This window comes from Limanda limanda, chromosome 13, assembly GCF_963576545.1.
Source record: "Limanda limanda chromosome 13, fLimLim1.1, whole genome shotgun sequence".
Classification (NCBI taxonomy): Eukaryota; Metazoa; Chordata; class Actinopteri; order Pleuronectiformes; family Pleuronectidae; genus Limanda; species Limanda limanda.
The window spans coordinates 10,125,429-10,139,204 of NC_083648.1; the positions used below are offsets into that span (position 1 = coordinate 10,125,429).

Consider the following 13,776-nt stretch of genomic DNA (forward strand, 5'->3'; position numbering starts at 1 on the left):
TTCAAAACATCTGGGGAAGATTTGGCTCCATTCTCATTGATTCAATTGGACGTCTCATTGGTTTACAAAAATAACTTGAAAACATGCATTGCTGCTCCCTACACCTGTAACTGCACTTTGAGTTGCCAGCAGTGCAAAAAGACATGCATTGATTTAATAAAATGTGACAGGGACATTTATGAAACGGCAATCAGACAAAATACGAAACCACGGGGAGATCATCCTATCAGCGTGAAGCATTTCTATAATCGTTAGGAACGCGTGTCTGGGGCCATTAGGGCTGAAACCCCCGCTACTCGAGGAACTCAAGTGGTTAAACTGAGGTCACCCGAACTCGCAGAGGAAGAGTCATAATCTGCCGATGACGGTTCGAAAGTAGAAAAAGGAGGAGGATGAGGAGATGTGTGTGTTGTCTGTGCAGCAGGGGGTGGGGGGGAGAGCCTACAGGCTGCTGTTTGACACGTGTGACAGCAGAAGGTAGGGCTCAGCTGGACGTGAGGCTGAGCAGGGACCAGCCAGCTCCCCTGGTTAGTGTCTCCTCTCTGCTGTCACAGGGCCTGCAGGAAGACATGCTTGACTTGTCTCATAACGTCACTGCAGAGCCACAGTTCACGGTGCAGAATGCTCTGAGGCCATGCCCTCAGCGCCTCCCTCCCCCCCCCCCATCTGAATGAGCAGCCAGGAGACAAAAAATAAGAGCAACGTGGACGTCTCAGCGTCATCCAGACGTGCGGGTGAGAGTGAGCGTTGGCCATAGTGCCAATCCTACTGTTGTTTATACAGTCCTGCCATCCTAATGCTCAGAGACACTGATCCTGAGATGTATAGTCATGACAACCAAGGACGAAATTCGGGGTATATAATATAGGTAAGAAAAAAGCTAAATCTGCTGGACATCGTCACGCCCTGCTGTAATTGAGCCTTGCCATAGGAGTTCTACCCTTGCTGCTTGCATGGTCCTCACTTTGAATCTAATTCCGTCCGCTCCAGCTGCTGCTCCAGGATCACCATCCTGCGGCGCTCCTCCTGATACTTGTGCTCAGCCTCCGCACACCTCTGGGTCCAATCTTTTTCTCTGGAAGATTCAATTAAAAGAAAGATTCTGTCAGTTACAAATTAGTTAAGACGGCAATTTATCTTGATGGTGTCAGTAGAAATGCACTTAAAAGAAATGAGCACAAATAAATGTGTTTGTTACATCTCGTAACTCAACTTTTATGATTCCTTATTTTTGTCATTCTGCTTAGTTTTAAAGTCACATAAACTCTAATCTGAAGGTTGTAAAGTGATAAAAAATTGTATTCAGAAAGCAATAACTATACAATAATTGTTTATGGCATTGAGAGGCACATACAGTACAATGGGCCATAGATCAACAGAGTGTCACTGTGGTGGAGTGTTGCAGCATTTACTCAAACCAAGTTAGAAAAAGTTTGATGCACTAAAGTGTCAGAATTGCTGTGTGAAAAGAAAATAGGAAAAACACTCCAAGGATTCAGAGTCCTTCGGGTAAATCCATGTGACTGCTGCAGAACAAACTCGTACATGGATGCTGTCATCTGTAGGATTATGGCAGCAGACAAAAGGCTGACAGTTTATTATATTCACATAAATGTTCTTTAAGTCCCACACAGGATGTCTGCAGTGACAAAGGTAAGTGATGAAAAGGCTCTTGCTAGAAGATTACATAACGGTCCAGCTGCTTTTCTTGTGATATTGTGTCGGAATCAGTAGTTGAAATATTTTTCAAATTACAGATCAGCTTCAGAGATGTATGTTCTACCACCGAGTGGGACTGACATAAAAAGATTAAGTGATAAAATGGGAGAGGAAAAAATTTGTCCTGCAGGAAAATACATGTCAGAGACAAAAGTATAAATTACTTTGTCTGTAGGACGTTCACCAGCTCAGAGAGTCTGTCCTTCTCCACACAGAGGACTTTATATTCACTACACTGGGTCATGAGTGCACTGACATCGGCTGAGCATTGGGGACATTTTGACGAACTGGGACCCCTGAGAATAGAAGGAAGCAAAAATAACACATAATTTGTGCTGTTAATGATGTGACTACAGAGTAAAAATGATTAAAAACATCAAGCATAACAAGGTTCCAGGAAAAATGTAAAAAGAGAAGCTTTATGTCCACTTACTTGAATTCTACGCTGCTCTTCACAGAAGGCAGCACCAGTTTATGACCAAATTTAGAAAGTGAACTACAATAAAGACAGACAGTCGTATTAACACACAATAGACCAGAGGCACCACACTAAATCAATAACCTGATGACTTAAGGCCGGCGCATGCTTCTGCATCGTCAGGGGCCCGCAGGCACGCAGCTGTAACGCAGGACTCGTTCTCATTCATGGTTCTCCAACCGTTGCGCGTGTTGCCATGCAATTCCCCGCCAGAACACTAGGCTCTTCTTCGTGTGTTGCACGAAGAAGAGCGATTTATTTACATCGCCACGGCGGCTCCGCAGAGCCTTTTTCTGGCGGAAAAATCCGCCGGTTAGTGACGGGTTATACTAGTGGACATAGTGTCGGATCTCTTCTGCCAAGTGCTCTTCTATCTGGTCCATATTCGTTCTTCTAAATCTTCCGTGGTTTCCGGGCATGAACTGGAAATGCGACTCCAGAAATGATGTAGTCAGCAGACCAATCACAGCTCTCGCGGCCGGGTGACGCTTGCGGGGCTTTGCCGTCTAGTTAGAAAAATTGGCCGACGCACGTAAGGACGTAGGAAGGGCCGTGAGGGGCCCGGAAGGGCTCCTGCGTCTCCGTTCCTGTGAAAACGCATAAGCATGCGCCGGCCTTAAAGGTCCCCAGAGCTAAAATGATTAACACTTATTTTCCCAGTCTTACATCTCTGTCCAAATGCAACATTAAAAATTAGTTTAGGATGAAAGTAAAATTAACAGTCTAATGTGCATCATCACATATTAATCCTCTTATTATCATTAAGCAGGATTTCCATGAGCATACATACCCTGACGATGTTATTCTCTTGTTAATGTCTCCCTCTTCAGGCAGAAAGCCTGCACTGCAAATGGTCTTGTGGCTGGATTCTCCCTCTTCCTGTTGTAAACAAACATTTAACGCCTTACCAGATTTTTAACGACCGAGGATTAGTTCAAATACCTTTTCAACTCAAAAATGAGACCATTTTGTTAAAATGTAAAACAATTAAATAACTTTAGCTTGTTTTCCCTACCTGGAGGGACAGCTGCTGGATTTCCTCCTGCAGTTCTTTGATCGTCTCTTCTTTCTCAGCAACTATCTGCTTGAGGTTCTGGACGAGAGCAAGGTGTTCTGCCGACTCGCTGCTCCGCCAGTTGCCCGGGTTCTGCTGGAGCTCGTTGCTCTGACCGCTCTGCTGTCGGCTGAGCCGTCTCAACACCTCCTGCATCTGGCTCTGTTGCTTCTGCCAGAGGGAGACCAGATAACAAGGAGGTATTGTAGAGAACAATGTGGTGGAACTTGGGCCTTATAAATGTAACGTGAAATCCCTCAATATTTAATCTTCCTTGGTTTGTGGAGCAAAACTGAATTGTGTATTAAATGTTGTCCACAATGTTTTGCGCAAATGAAAACCTGTTAAAACCTCCAGAATAAACCCCATATTGTAAAGTGGATAAACTGGAAACGGGTAATTTTTTTCTGTTGAAATTATCATAGGTTATATACATTATTAAAATTTTAGTAATTCTTTCAAAACAGCTACTGTAAAATTAAGAAATACTAAAGTGTGTCTGTAAGCAGCTGTATATTTAATCTTTCTGTATTTATTTTCTTGTATGTAGTTCCTTACCAGCAAAGCATCCACAAGCTCATTATCATGTTTCCCCTTCTCCAGCAGGGTGGAAACCTGGACCTTCAGAGTTTTCATCTCAGCAGAAAGAGATTTGTTCCTGGCTTTAGAGGCTTCCATCTTTTTCTTCCCATCCTCGTAGTCTTTCTGGAGGTTCTCATACTCCACTGAGATTCGCTGTACAAGAGAGCAGGGCCTCGCTACATTACCAAAATCATATTTCAGTTCATTAAATCTATGACATGTTTATAACATGTGTATACGCACCTCAAACGCCTCCCTCTTCTCCTTCTCCATGGAGCGGATGTAGTTGAGGTTCCTCTCTTGAGGAGGGGTCTTCAGAAGGACCCCCGAGCCCAGGAACTTGTCCTCTACACTCAGGACGCTTGGCTGTCGCCGCTGAGTCGACCGGTTCAGCTGCTGCTCGAGGTCCCGCACCTGTCGAACAAGGTCAGTCCATCTATTATTGTTACACGGCTTGTGCGACAGCCCAATATTTACGATTTTACATTTTATTGACCAATTTTAAAAACATGAATTATTGATATTGTGTCAATGATGCTCATGTTGTTCTAATCAATACTGTGCCTCTCAAATCATTATTATGGTAATCATAATGGAAATATCTATCCACGAGCGTTCTGACCATCAGGGGATCTGCACTTCCCTTGTAAATATTAGTATTAGTGTTCTTTTTTGAATAATTAATGTGTTATAAACTTGCCAATACACCAAACTGATTGATGTAATTAATAAAATTGATATTACTAATGACAATATCATTATAATTTCTTTTTAATTTTCTAAAAATATCCTGCGGGCCCTAATCTGCAATCATGTATAAGTGTCTTTTAAAATCCCTCTGTTAATGTGATTAACCCGGTCGCTTAAAGTTGAGGAGCACTTCACAATTCAGGATATCTTTTAATTTACCCTCACCTTCATCTGAAGAACCAGGATCTGCTGAGCGCGACCTCTGAAGCTCCCCGGGCAGCTCAGTAATTGCTGAAGGTTGACCTCCTCTCCAACCTCACTGATTAAAACCTGCAGCAATAGAAGAACAGATTTTATATTACAGAGGTCATTGCATGATCTGCCACTCAAGCAGAAAAAAAAACTGATTCTACCTTCTGAGCTACTTTCAGCTCCTGTTTGAGGGATTGGACCTGGTTTCGACATTCAGTCGATCTCAGCTTGGCTGCGGCTAATTTCTCCTGCAGAGATTTCACCGCTGGATTTTCCTGCTTTTGCGATTAAATGATAAACGATTTTAGATTTGATTGCCATCACAGTTAGGAAGTATTTATTTTTTACTGCAACTTCTTTAATAATTACCTCACAGTCGTCCGATAATCTCTTAATCTGGGATTTTATGTCTGTGTTTTGCCCAGGGGGAGAGTGCACCAACGCAGACTGTAGCTATAGGAAGGAGCATAACATTAGAATTATCTTTAATGATTGTGAACTTTAATAAACCTTCATCCGACAAATCAGATTAATGACACCAGAGTTTGTTACCTCTTTCTCAAGCTCTTTGATTCTGTTGCTGTTTTGCTTGGACCTGGTCTTTTCTCTCTCGATCTCGGCGCTCAGCTCCCTGTTCTTCTTGGACAGGTCGACAATCCTGGTGGCTGCTGCGTCCCCCCCCAAGCCCGACATGCCTGATGACGAAGACACACGGTGAGCACATGTGATCATCTCTGTGGTGTATCACAAGTTTATGGTTCTTGTATCTACACCTGCTAGGGCCAGTCGTTCTTCTTCTCTTTTCCTCTTCAGGTGTTTAATTTCAAAATCCTTTTCTCCGAGGAGTTTGAAGAGACGACCATTTTCATCTTTGAGCTCTCGCAGCTTATCAAGCCAATTCGGCTCGACGTCCTGCACATGTCTATGGGAAGGTAATCAAAGTTAAAAACCAAGATTGATTATGCAGAGGATGAAGTTTCCAAACCTCGAGTAACTCCCTATGACATTTATGCTGCCCCTGAGGAAAACAACATTTAATTCATCCTCACTTTTGGTTGGAATCCTCCTCTGTAACCTCGACATTAGGCTTATCCGGTTCTTTCTCCTTCTTCTTTCTCTTCTCCTGCTGCTTCTGCAGCGTTTCGAACTGAAGCCGCAACTCATCCAGCTCGTCACAGCGGGCCATGATCTGGGACACGTACATCATGAGCAGAGAATAACGGTGGGAAATGATGGAGACAAATCAATATCATGAATAGAAAGTGCATATATTGTCTATACTTATAGATAAAAAGGGATTTTCATGATATCCTGAACACATTGTGGGGTTTGTATAGGCTGCATACATAAGTTACAACAGTTTGGGTTTTATTTCTTTCACCTTTACTAGGTTACTCCATTCTTTGTTGTTTATCTGGGAGTAAAAGTCACAACACACGGTTACTAATGAGTTTGAATTTGTGTTAATGGTTGTGAAAGAGACAGCAGAGCAAGATGACAGTTGTTTTTCTACAGAGACATTAAAGCTCTCAAGCATTTTGCTGATGACTGTTGGTGTGAATTCAGAACAACAGGTCGAATCTGCCTCCAGAGCTTTTAGCAAAACATCACTAATTAGTTACCGACGTGCAAAGCAATTAGTGAGATAGTGTTGAAGTTAATAATGAATATACTCCACAGATTACTCTAAGAGATAATAAAGATAATAACACAGATTGAATAAAGACCTCACCTGTGGTTTAGTTACGTGCTGAACGAGTCACAAGATGTTTGTCTCTGCTGCATTTTGTGTGAAAGTGAAGCAGCTTCCCCATTGACTGCGGCGCTTCCGTGTCCATGGCAACGGTCCTCCATAGACTTAGATCTCGCGGGAGCAGGAATGAAGTCCCGCCCCTCCCCTGTTAGTCTGATTGCTGCCTCTTGGTTGGTTTAGGCATGGAGAGTGATGATTGGTTAGAGTTTACATGGTGGACCAATGAGAGGCAGAGTGGGGGCGGGTCTTCATCCCACCTTGATGTTAAAAATAAAGCAAGGGGAGCTTTGAACAATCTTACATAAAAACTTTGATGTTATATTGATATAATATATTATATTATTGCACCTTGCAGATATGAAGTATTGCAGCCCAAAGAACTTCACATACAATATAGATAAAATAAAAACATGTTCAAATGTAATTCATATAAGAGGACATACTTTAGGTGACATGGGAAATATGTAACAGAAAAGAAAACAAAGAAAGTGATACAAATTACAAAAGCACAGGAGTGTGGGCAAGTGAAAGATCTAGTTAAAGGTGGAAGTAAAGACAAATGTTTCAAGTTCTCTTTAAGAGACCTTTACTGAACTTGCTTCTCTGATATGTAGCCGTTCCACAACTTTGGAGCAAAGTTTGCAAAAGCTGCGTCTCAGATTTTCTTTCGGGTGTTGTTGGGAACCTCTAGTAGATTTGAAGCAGAGGATCTCAGACTTCTGAAGGGTAACTAGAGAGTCAGCTATGTAACTCAGTCCCAGCTCATTCAAAGCCTTGTGTGTAAGGAAGAGAGCCTAAAAATAATACAAAACATATAATTTTACATTATTATTAAGAAAATACATAAATACATTTCACAGAAAACAGCCCTTTTAGAAACCAAACAATAAGTAATTAAACGTTGAAAAATTGATGCAAACAAGTCCTACATATGCCCCAGAGTGTGTTACTTCACCCTGTGATGCATTTCTAGGACACTACTGCAGGAGGTAGTGTTGTGTGTTTAGGAATCGAGATTCTCAGATTCACTTTAAAAACTGTTATTTATTTGTTCTGTGTTGCAGTTTCGCAGAAAACGGGGACATTGCACAATACAAATAAACTAAAAGAACTGGAAAAACATTTACGTGCGCAAACACACGACAGTTGCACTGGAGCTCAGGTGTCAACGTGTTCTCTGAACGTTCGTCACTGCCAGGACTGCAGAGCCACGATGACTCAGCCTTTAACAGGATTTGCTCAACACACAGGGAAGTAATTCAATAAAACATTGACCTATCAGTTACGGAGAACATGAGGCTTTTATTTGATGGGAGTGGAAGGTTAATGTTCAAATAAATGTAATAGTTTTATTGTTTGGATTTTCTTGGACATCTACTGTATCTCAGGTAAATGATCGGTTAAAGATGGTCAAATTTACTTCTATCATTATTATTATTATTACCACTGCTAGTTATACAACTTAAAAAGTACACACTGCAAACATTTTAGAATTAGAAGACTGGCCACTTTTATTTCGAGAGAAAAAGAAAAGAAACAAATATTAAAAAATAACTTTCTTCTGTATTTGCACACAACATTCAAAACTCCACTTCATTTATAACTTAACAAGGCGTCTATTTAAGCAGACATGATATCATATGGGTAACTGCACAGTCTGTAGGTTGAATGTCAGTTGGTTTAAACTGTAGCTCTCAAAAGACCTTGGGAAATACTGGACTCATCACAACATGAGAAATTCGAAAAAAAGACGTGGCCTTTACAATCAATATGTACAAAACTATATATTTTACATACGGGTTTGAAGAGTGCTTACTTTTTTCTTTTTTGATTTTCTTGTGATTATTAAAAAAAATGTTTTATGGAGTGATGCTATGGTGAGACAAAAAAACGTCTTGTCTTCTAATAGTTTTATGAACGTGACAGCTCAGGCCAGTGTTTTCAACGTCTTCCTCAAGATGCCTTTCTTTTCTTTGTTTTAAAATGCTACGGTGCAAACAAGCATTTCGTTTGGCAAAAATTGGATCATTCAAGAATACAGAAATAAAGGAAAATACACTGATCAGGCTTTCTGCTATTTCTGGTTGTCTTTTAATCCAGACTTAACCTGCTCTCACTGTTTTTAAATATGCTACATTTTCTAAAAAACGAATTTACTTTCACTCGCTCAAAAGTCAAGTTAAGAGGCAAAAAAACCCTCCAGACTTATCAAACCAGCTGGTTTTATATCCACAAACCCACACAGAGTGACCAGTGTTCAAACAGCTGAGACCAGTAAACCTCACTCTCAACACAGAAGTGGTAACTGGGTACTACTCAGAAGTTAAGAACTGTAGTCAATAAGTTATATCCATTTACAGTAGGAGGTGAGCTGCTGACGGGGTGCGTCCATACAAAGGATATGATGCACCTGGGAAGATTACACTCTACAGACCTTAACATGAGGTATATATTAAGGGACATAAAACCAGTGTAGGAGGCCAGGTTCACTTGTTTTCCGCCGCCTTCTGTTCTCTGGGCTTTACAACGTAATCCCTGTACATCGAATATATGACTCCTGAAAACAGAGAAACACAGGAATGAGTTAAATGACACGTCTCACGTCTACTGAGCAGCGGATCAGACGAATACTGCAGCTCAGACTCTATCATGGACAAGTGAAAGTGGTCAGAATGGAACCAGGCAAAATCCTGCTTGATATTTTAATCTATAAAAAATATATTATAAAATACAAGCTTTTGGTGAGTGCTATTCCAAACATACGAGTATCAGGGCCACTTTAAGTGAATTTAAATCAACAGAGATTACATGAATCACGTTGCATTTTTAAGACAATAAGTTTGTAAAATCAAAAGGAAAAAGTCCAAGGCCAACACTGCAACTCTGGCGAGCAGGCTTTCCACTTGCTGCTTATTTCCTAAAATATTGAATTACAACTTTATTCTCTTATTATAACGACTTCCTCCCCCATTACGACTGTATACACATTAGCTCTAATATACGTCCCTAATACTCCATCGAACAAACCACTACTACTTAAAAAAAAAACATGTAACTGGGTTAAAAAATTTAAATAAACTGAAACCATATAGCAAAGGGTCTAATCAGATAGATGACACATCCTCCTGTATGTTAGTAGTCATATCATATAACTTTGGTAATGAACCAGGGCTTTAATAGAAGCATTATGGTACAAACTGAAACCATCAGCTAACCACAGGTTACGTACCGAGAGTCATGGCTCCCACCACGAAGCCCTGAGCAGCTACTCGCATGTGGATCAGGTGCACGGACATTTTCGTGTCTCCTCGACTCTTCATCTTGATCAGTCTGTACCCGACGATGGCGAAGAACCCTGCCAGTCCTGCAAGGAGCCAGAAAAGAACAGTTCAATCTACAATAACCACAACAAAACCGGGGTGTGTTGACTCTGAATACAAAAATGTGCAAACAAGGGGGTTCCACACAGATCACTCTTCAACGTTAAACACACTTCTGCTTTAATTTGAAGGTTTTAAATTGAATGTGAGTATGTCTAACTAATGATCTCTGTATGATGTAATCATGAGGGCACAGCATGTACTCACCCACTGGAACAAATGGATTCTCCCTGGCCTTCCGCATGAGTTTGGACTCATTCTCATCGTAGGTAGACATCCTGACTGAAAAGACGAGGAAAAGTTCAATATCATTTACAGATATATATATTCCAAAACATTCAACTTATATACTCCCAGATACCATAGCATGCTAGCTCACTCAAAGGGATAGAGTCCTCACTATAATCCTAAACTTGGCCTCTGGATCGTCTTAATGTTTTGCTGATCGATATTGATCAAGTTTGTACCCACAGCTGGTTAGGGTTAGGGGTTAGGGTTAGGGTGACCTGTAGGTGATCCCCGTGAAGAGCTCAGAGGTTACACATGAAGGGCAGATCAGTCTCCTCCTCTTTTAAAGGCCGAAATAACTACAAGTTCCACACACTGTCACACCCACGCCCCTCTGTACAGGTAGAATCAAACAGTAGCAGTCATTTAAAGTGGTTTACAGTTCCCCGAGCACGTGTTATATTAGAGAGAAAGAGGGAGGATAACAGAGCCCAGAGAGGATTTCAGTCCTACCAGCTGATCGATCCCATAAGATCCGGATTCTTACCTGTTAGGTTCAAGTGAGTCTGGTCGAATCAGCTGTGAGGAGAGTATCCGGAGTCGGTTTATTCTGTACGAGTCTTTTTCAGATCGCACTTCGCATCAGCCGGAAGTAACGCACCGGCTCCGTGACGTAACCAGTGGGTGCACGCAGGTCCTACGTCATCAGGCGATCACGAGTGTGCTGCGTTCGCGCCACACGAGAAAATGTGAGATAAGAAACTCAACCTGGAAATGTCGAAGTTCGGGCCAACACCCTCAGATTAGAGACCATGAAACAAATGAATGAACTCAAATTGTGACCTGTGTTGCGTCCTTCAACATGAAGCAATGCCTGTTGCTTACTCTCTGATTGATGATTTCTAGGCCCCATGAGAAGTCCTTAGTACATAACATACCATAAAATAATGAGACATTTTGTACCATTAAATAACATATTGTAACGTTATGTGACGTAACATTACATATCGTAACATAACAAAGCATAACATGACATAATCCTTCTCTGGGACTGTAGTTCACATTTGTTAACATTTACCACCAATTTCCATTCCCAATTCTGGAACGAGTATTTGTCTGATTTTAAATCCTTTATTAAATCGTTCTTTAGTAAAAAAAAAAAAAAGATTTCATCTCTGTGTAAGTTTATTTTTATTTTATGTGTTGTTTTATTATCCAGTCAAACATTCTGTAAAAGTATAAACAGGAAAATATAATAATTATTATGAGTGGTAGGGATAATTTGACCGATAGTAAACCCGAGGAGCATTGAACGCGGCATCAATAGTACAACCCCCTTCGTAAATCAAAGATCTTTAAAGAAGTTTGAGATGAAGCTCCCACCACAATGAGCGTGTTGTCGTTTCGGGTGATCATGTAACAGTTTCAGCTCCTGATGAAGATTAGTTTTTACTGTGCTCTCAACTCTTTTAATGTTAATTTAATTGTTACATGACGTCTCTGTTATGTTTTGTCTCTTCGTGCTGTGCTCAGCCTGTTTATTTCAACATCTTACTGTAAAAGGCCTCAGTGTATCCGAACGGAGAAGGAAGTAGGTGGAGGTGCATCCTCTTGATTCGGGTGTTTATCTCTGAGAAGACGGAGGGTGGACGTGCTTCACGAGGGCTCGTGGCAGCACGTTTCTGCATCGTGCAAAGACCCAGAATATGTGAAATATTACTGTTATAATAATAACTATTTATTAACTTTGATGACTTCCAATCCATATTTTTAAAAAAAATAGCGTTTATATATTAACACTCATTCTGATAATTTGGTAACTTTCTTAACAAAGTTACAAAGTGATTCACACGACAATAAAAAAAATAACTTTTTTAGGTTTGAATTTCTTTCATTTTGTTCATTTTTAATTCAAATTTTCCGGTTTAATAAGATGTATCATAAAGTTCCAGTTTAAATTGTGTATTATCACATATAAATTCCTGTACGATGAAATTCTTTCTTTGCCTTCCACTATGAATACCATGTTTTTTAAGATCAAAAATAAATATGTTTCATAACAATAAAATTGTAAAGAAATGACGGAAATAATAATCCATGGTGATCAATCAGACAAATGTATATGTTTATGATGTTATGTACTATCCTACTACCTTAAATCAACAGTACATTTATAGCAGCAGTATTCTGTCATCTCGCCCACTTTTATTATTTAAATGAGGAAAATTAACTTTCTTCAAACAACTTGTAGTGCTGCTCCTAACTACACCTAGAATGTTGGTTTGTCATAGAATTTGATGAGGTACAGCTGTATAAAGTGATGACTAAATATAAATGACAGTTACTCATCCCCTGAGCAGTTAAATCTCTGACGTCGCTGTGTCGTAACCTCTTCTTACCTTTGCTGTCAGGGCTGTATTTAGTCTTTCTTGGGCCCAAGAAGAGATTTAGTCTGAGGTCCCTCTTCACATTTTATTCATAATTTGATTCACTTCCTGCCTTTTCCACCCTTACAACTGTAAATATACACATTGTCAACAATATTCTGCATAAAAACCATGATATCTTTCCCTCTCAGTGATGATTTTCCACTATATTGCTCATAAAGACAAATGATGACACATTTCCAGAGCAGATGTTGTGTTTGTTGAGTCAAGTAAGAAGGTGAACAACAGTCACGCAACAAAAGAGCAGATCATAAAGACTTTATATACGATTGATACAAAGTTGTTATCATGAACCCAGAGACAGTGGGTTATGCTCATAAATTGAAATAAGAATTGTAGTGGCAATTTCTACAATCCCACTCAACCAACGAGGAACGAGAAACAATTCTCTTACAGTATTGTCACACTTTAATGCTCAGAGTATGGTGCATACGACAAAGGTTAGTTTGTAATATGCACACCAATGGGAAACAGAATTTTGTCTTCATACATTTGGCTCACCCCTCCCACTCTGGTTGGGGTTGTTACAAAGTCAATGGTTGGGATCTTCTGATGAAATCTAACAACAATGCCTTAGTTAAAGCAATCAGGCCAAACAGACATTGCATTTCATATTCTCTTGTCTCTATAAAGTAACATCTTTACCAACATTTTTTAAACTTTTTAATTCAATACATCAACAAATTTATAAAAATAAAACTTTCATACAGTTCAGCTGTTGCTTCTTTCCAATGAGGTGTTAGAACCAGTAGGTGGTGCTCTACATAAAGGAAACCAAAAGGGCAAACAGATGGCAATGTAGAGTAGTAAATCAGATAACTAGACAAGTTCAGGCGTGTTTTAGTGACGTTATTTTGCTTCTTTTACTACTTTCAAAAGATGAGCAATACAGTAAAGATAAAACTAACTGTAATGTAAGAGTCTTCTCAGCCCTCTACACTGATCTTTGAAACGAGGACATCGATCGGGATCCCTTTGTGCAATCCCTACAGCCCACTGGGCAGAGCTTTATCTTTAGCAGCTGTACTGTTACAAAGGTACGTGAATGTTTAATATGCCAGGAAGCGTGTCAGCAGTTTGAACCTTCTGGTTTCGCCAGAAAGTGGAGATTTTATCAAGACTTTCTTTGAACTTGACCTTGAACTGTTGTGATAAAACCTTGAATTACAGTTTAATGAATTTGTGTTGGAGAA

The 13,776-nt window shown here is 40.2% G+C and overlaps 2 protein-coding genes across 2 annotated transcripts; both read right to left on the reverse strand.

The window, feature by feature from the left end:
- Nucleotides 1-686: 686 nt before the first annotated feature.
- Nucleotides 687-6,564, reverse strand: ccdc13 (coiled-coil domain containing 13). Its single transcript, XM_061085031.1, is given in 14 exon segments — nt 687-1,075; nt 1,884-2,015; nt 2,153-2,215; nt 2,988-3,076; nt 3,213-3,422; nt 3,810-3,986; nt 4,077-4,247; nt 4,749-4,853; nt 4,937-5,053; nt 5,145-5,228; nt 5,328-5,470; nt 5,549-5,697; nt 5,771-5,964; nt 6,508-6,564. Coding segments are annotated over 13 exon segments (1,746 nt in total). The 5' UTR covers nt 5,962-5,964; nt 6,508-6,564; the 3' UTR covers nt 687-960.
- Nucleotides 6,565-8,013: 1,449 nt separating this feature from the next.
- higd1a (HIG1 hypoxia inducible domain family, member 1A) lies at nt 8,014-10,811 on the reverse strand. The gene is made up of 4 exons (XM_061083852.1): nt 10,684-10,811; nt 10,116-10,190; nt 9,758-9,892; nt 8,014-9,085 (listed from the first exon to the last, which is right to left on the reverse strand). Exons 2-4 carry the CDS (start codon nt 10,183-10,185, stop codon nt 9,015-9,017), a joined length of 276 nt encoding a protein of 91 aa, XP_060939835.1. The 5' UTR covers nt 10,186-10,190; nt 10,684-10,811; the 3' UTR covers nt 8,014-9,014.
- Nucleotides 10,812-13,776: the final 2,965 nt, after the last annotated feature.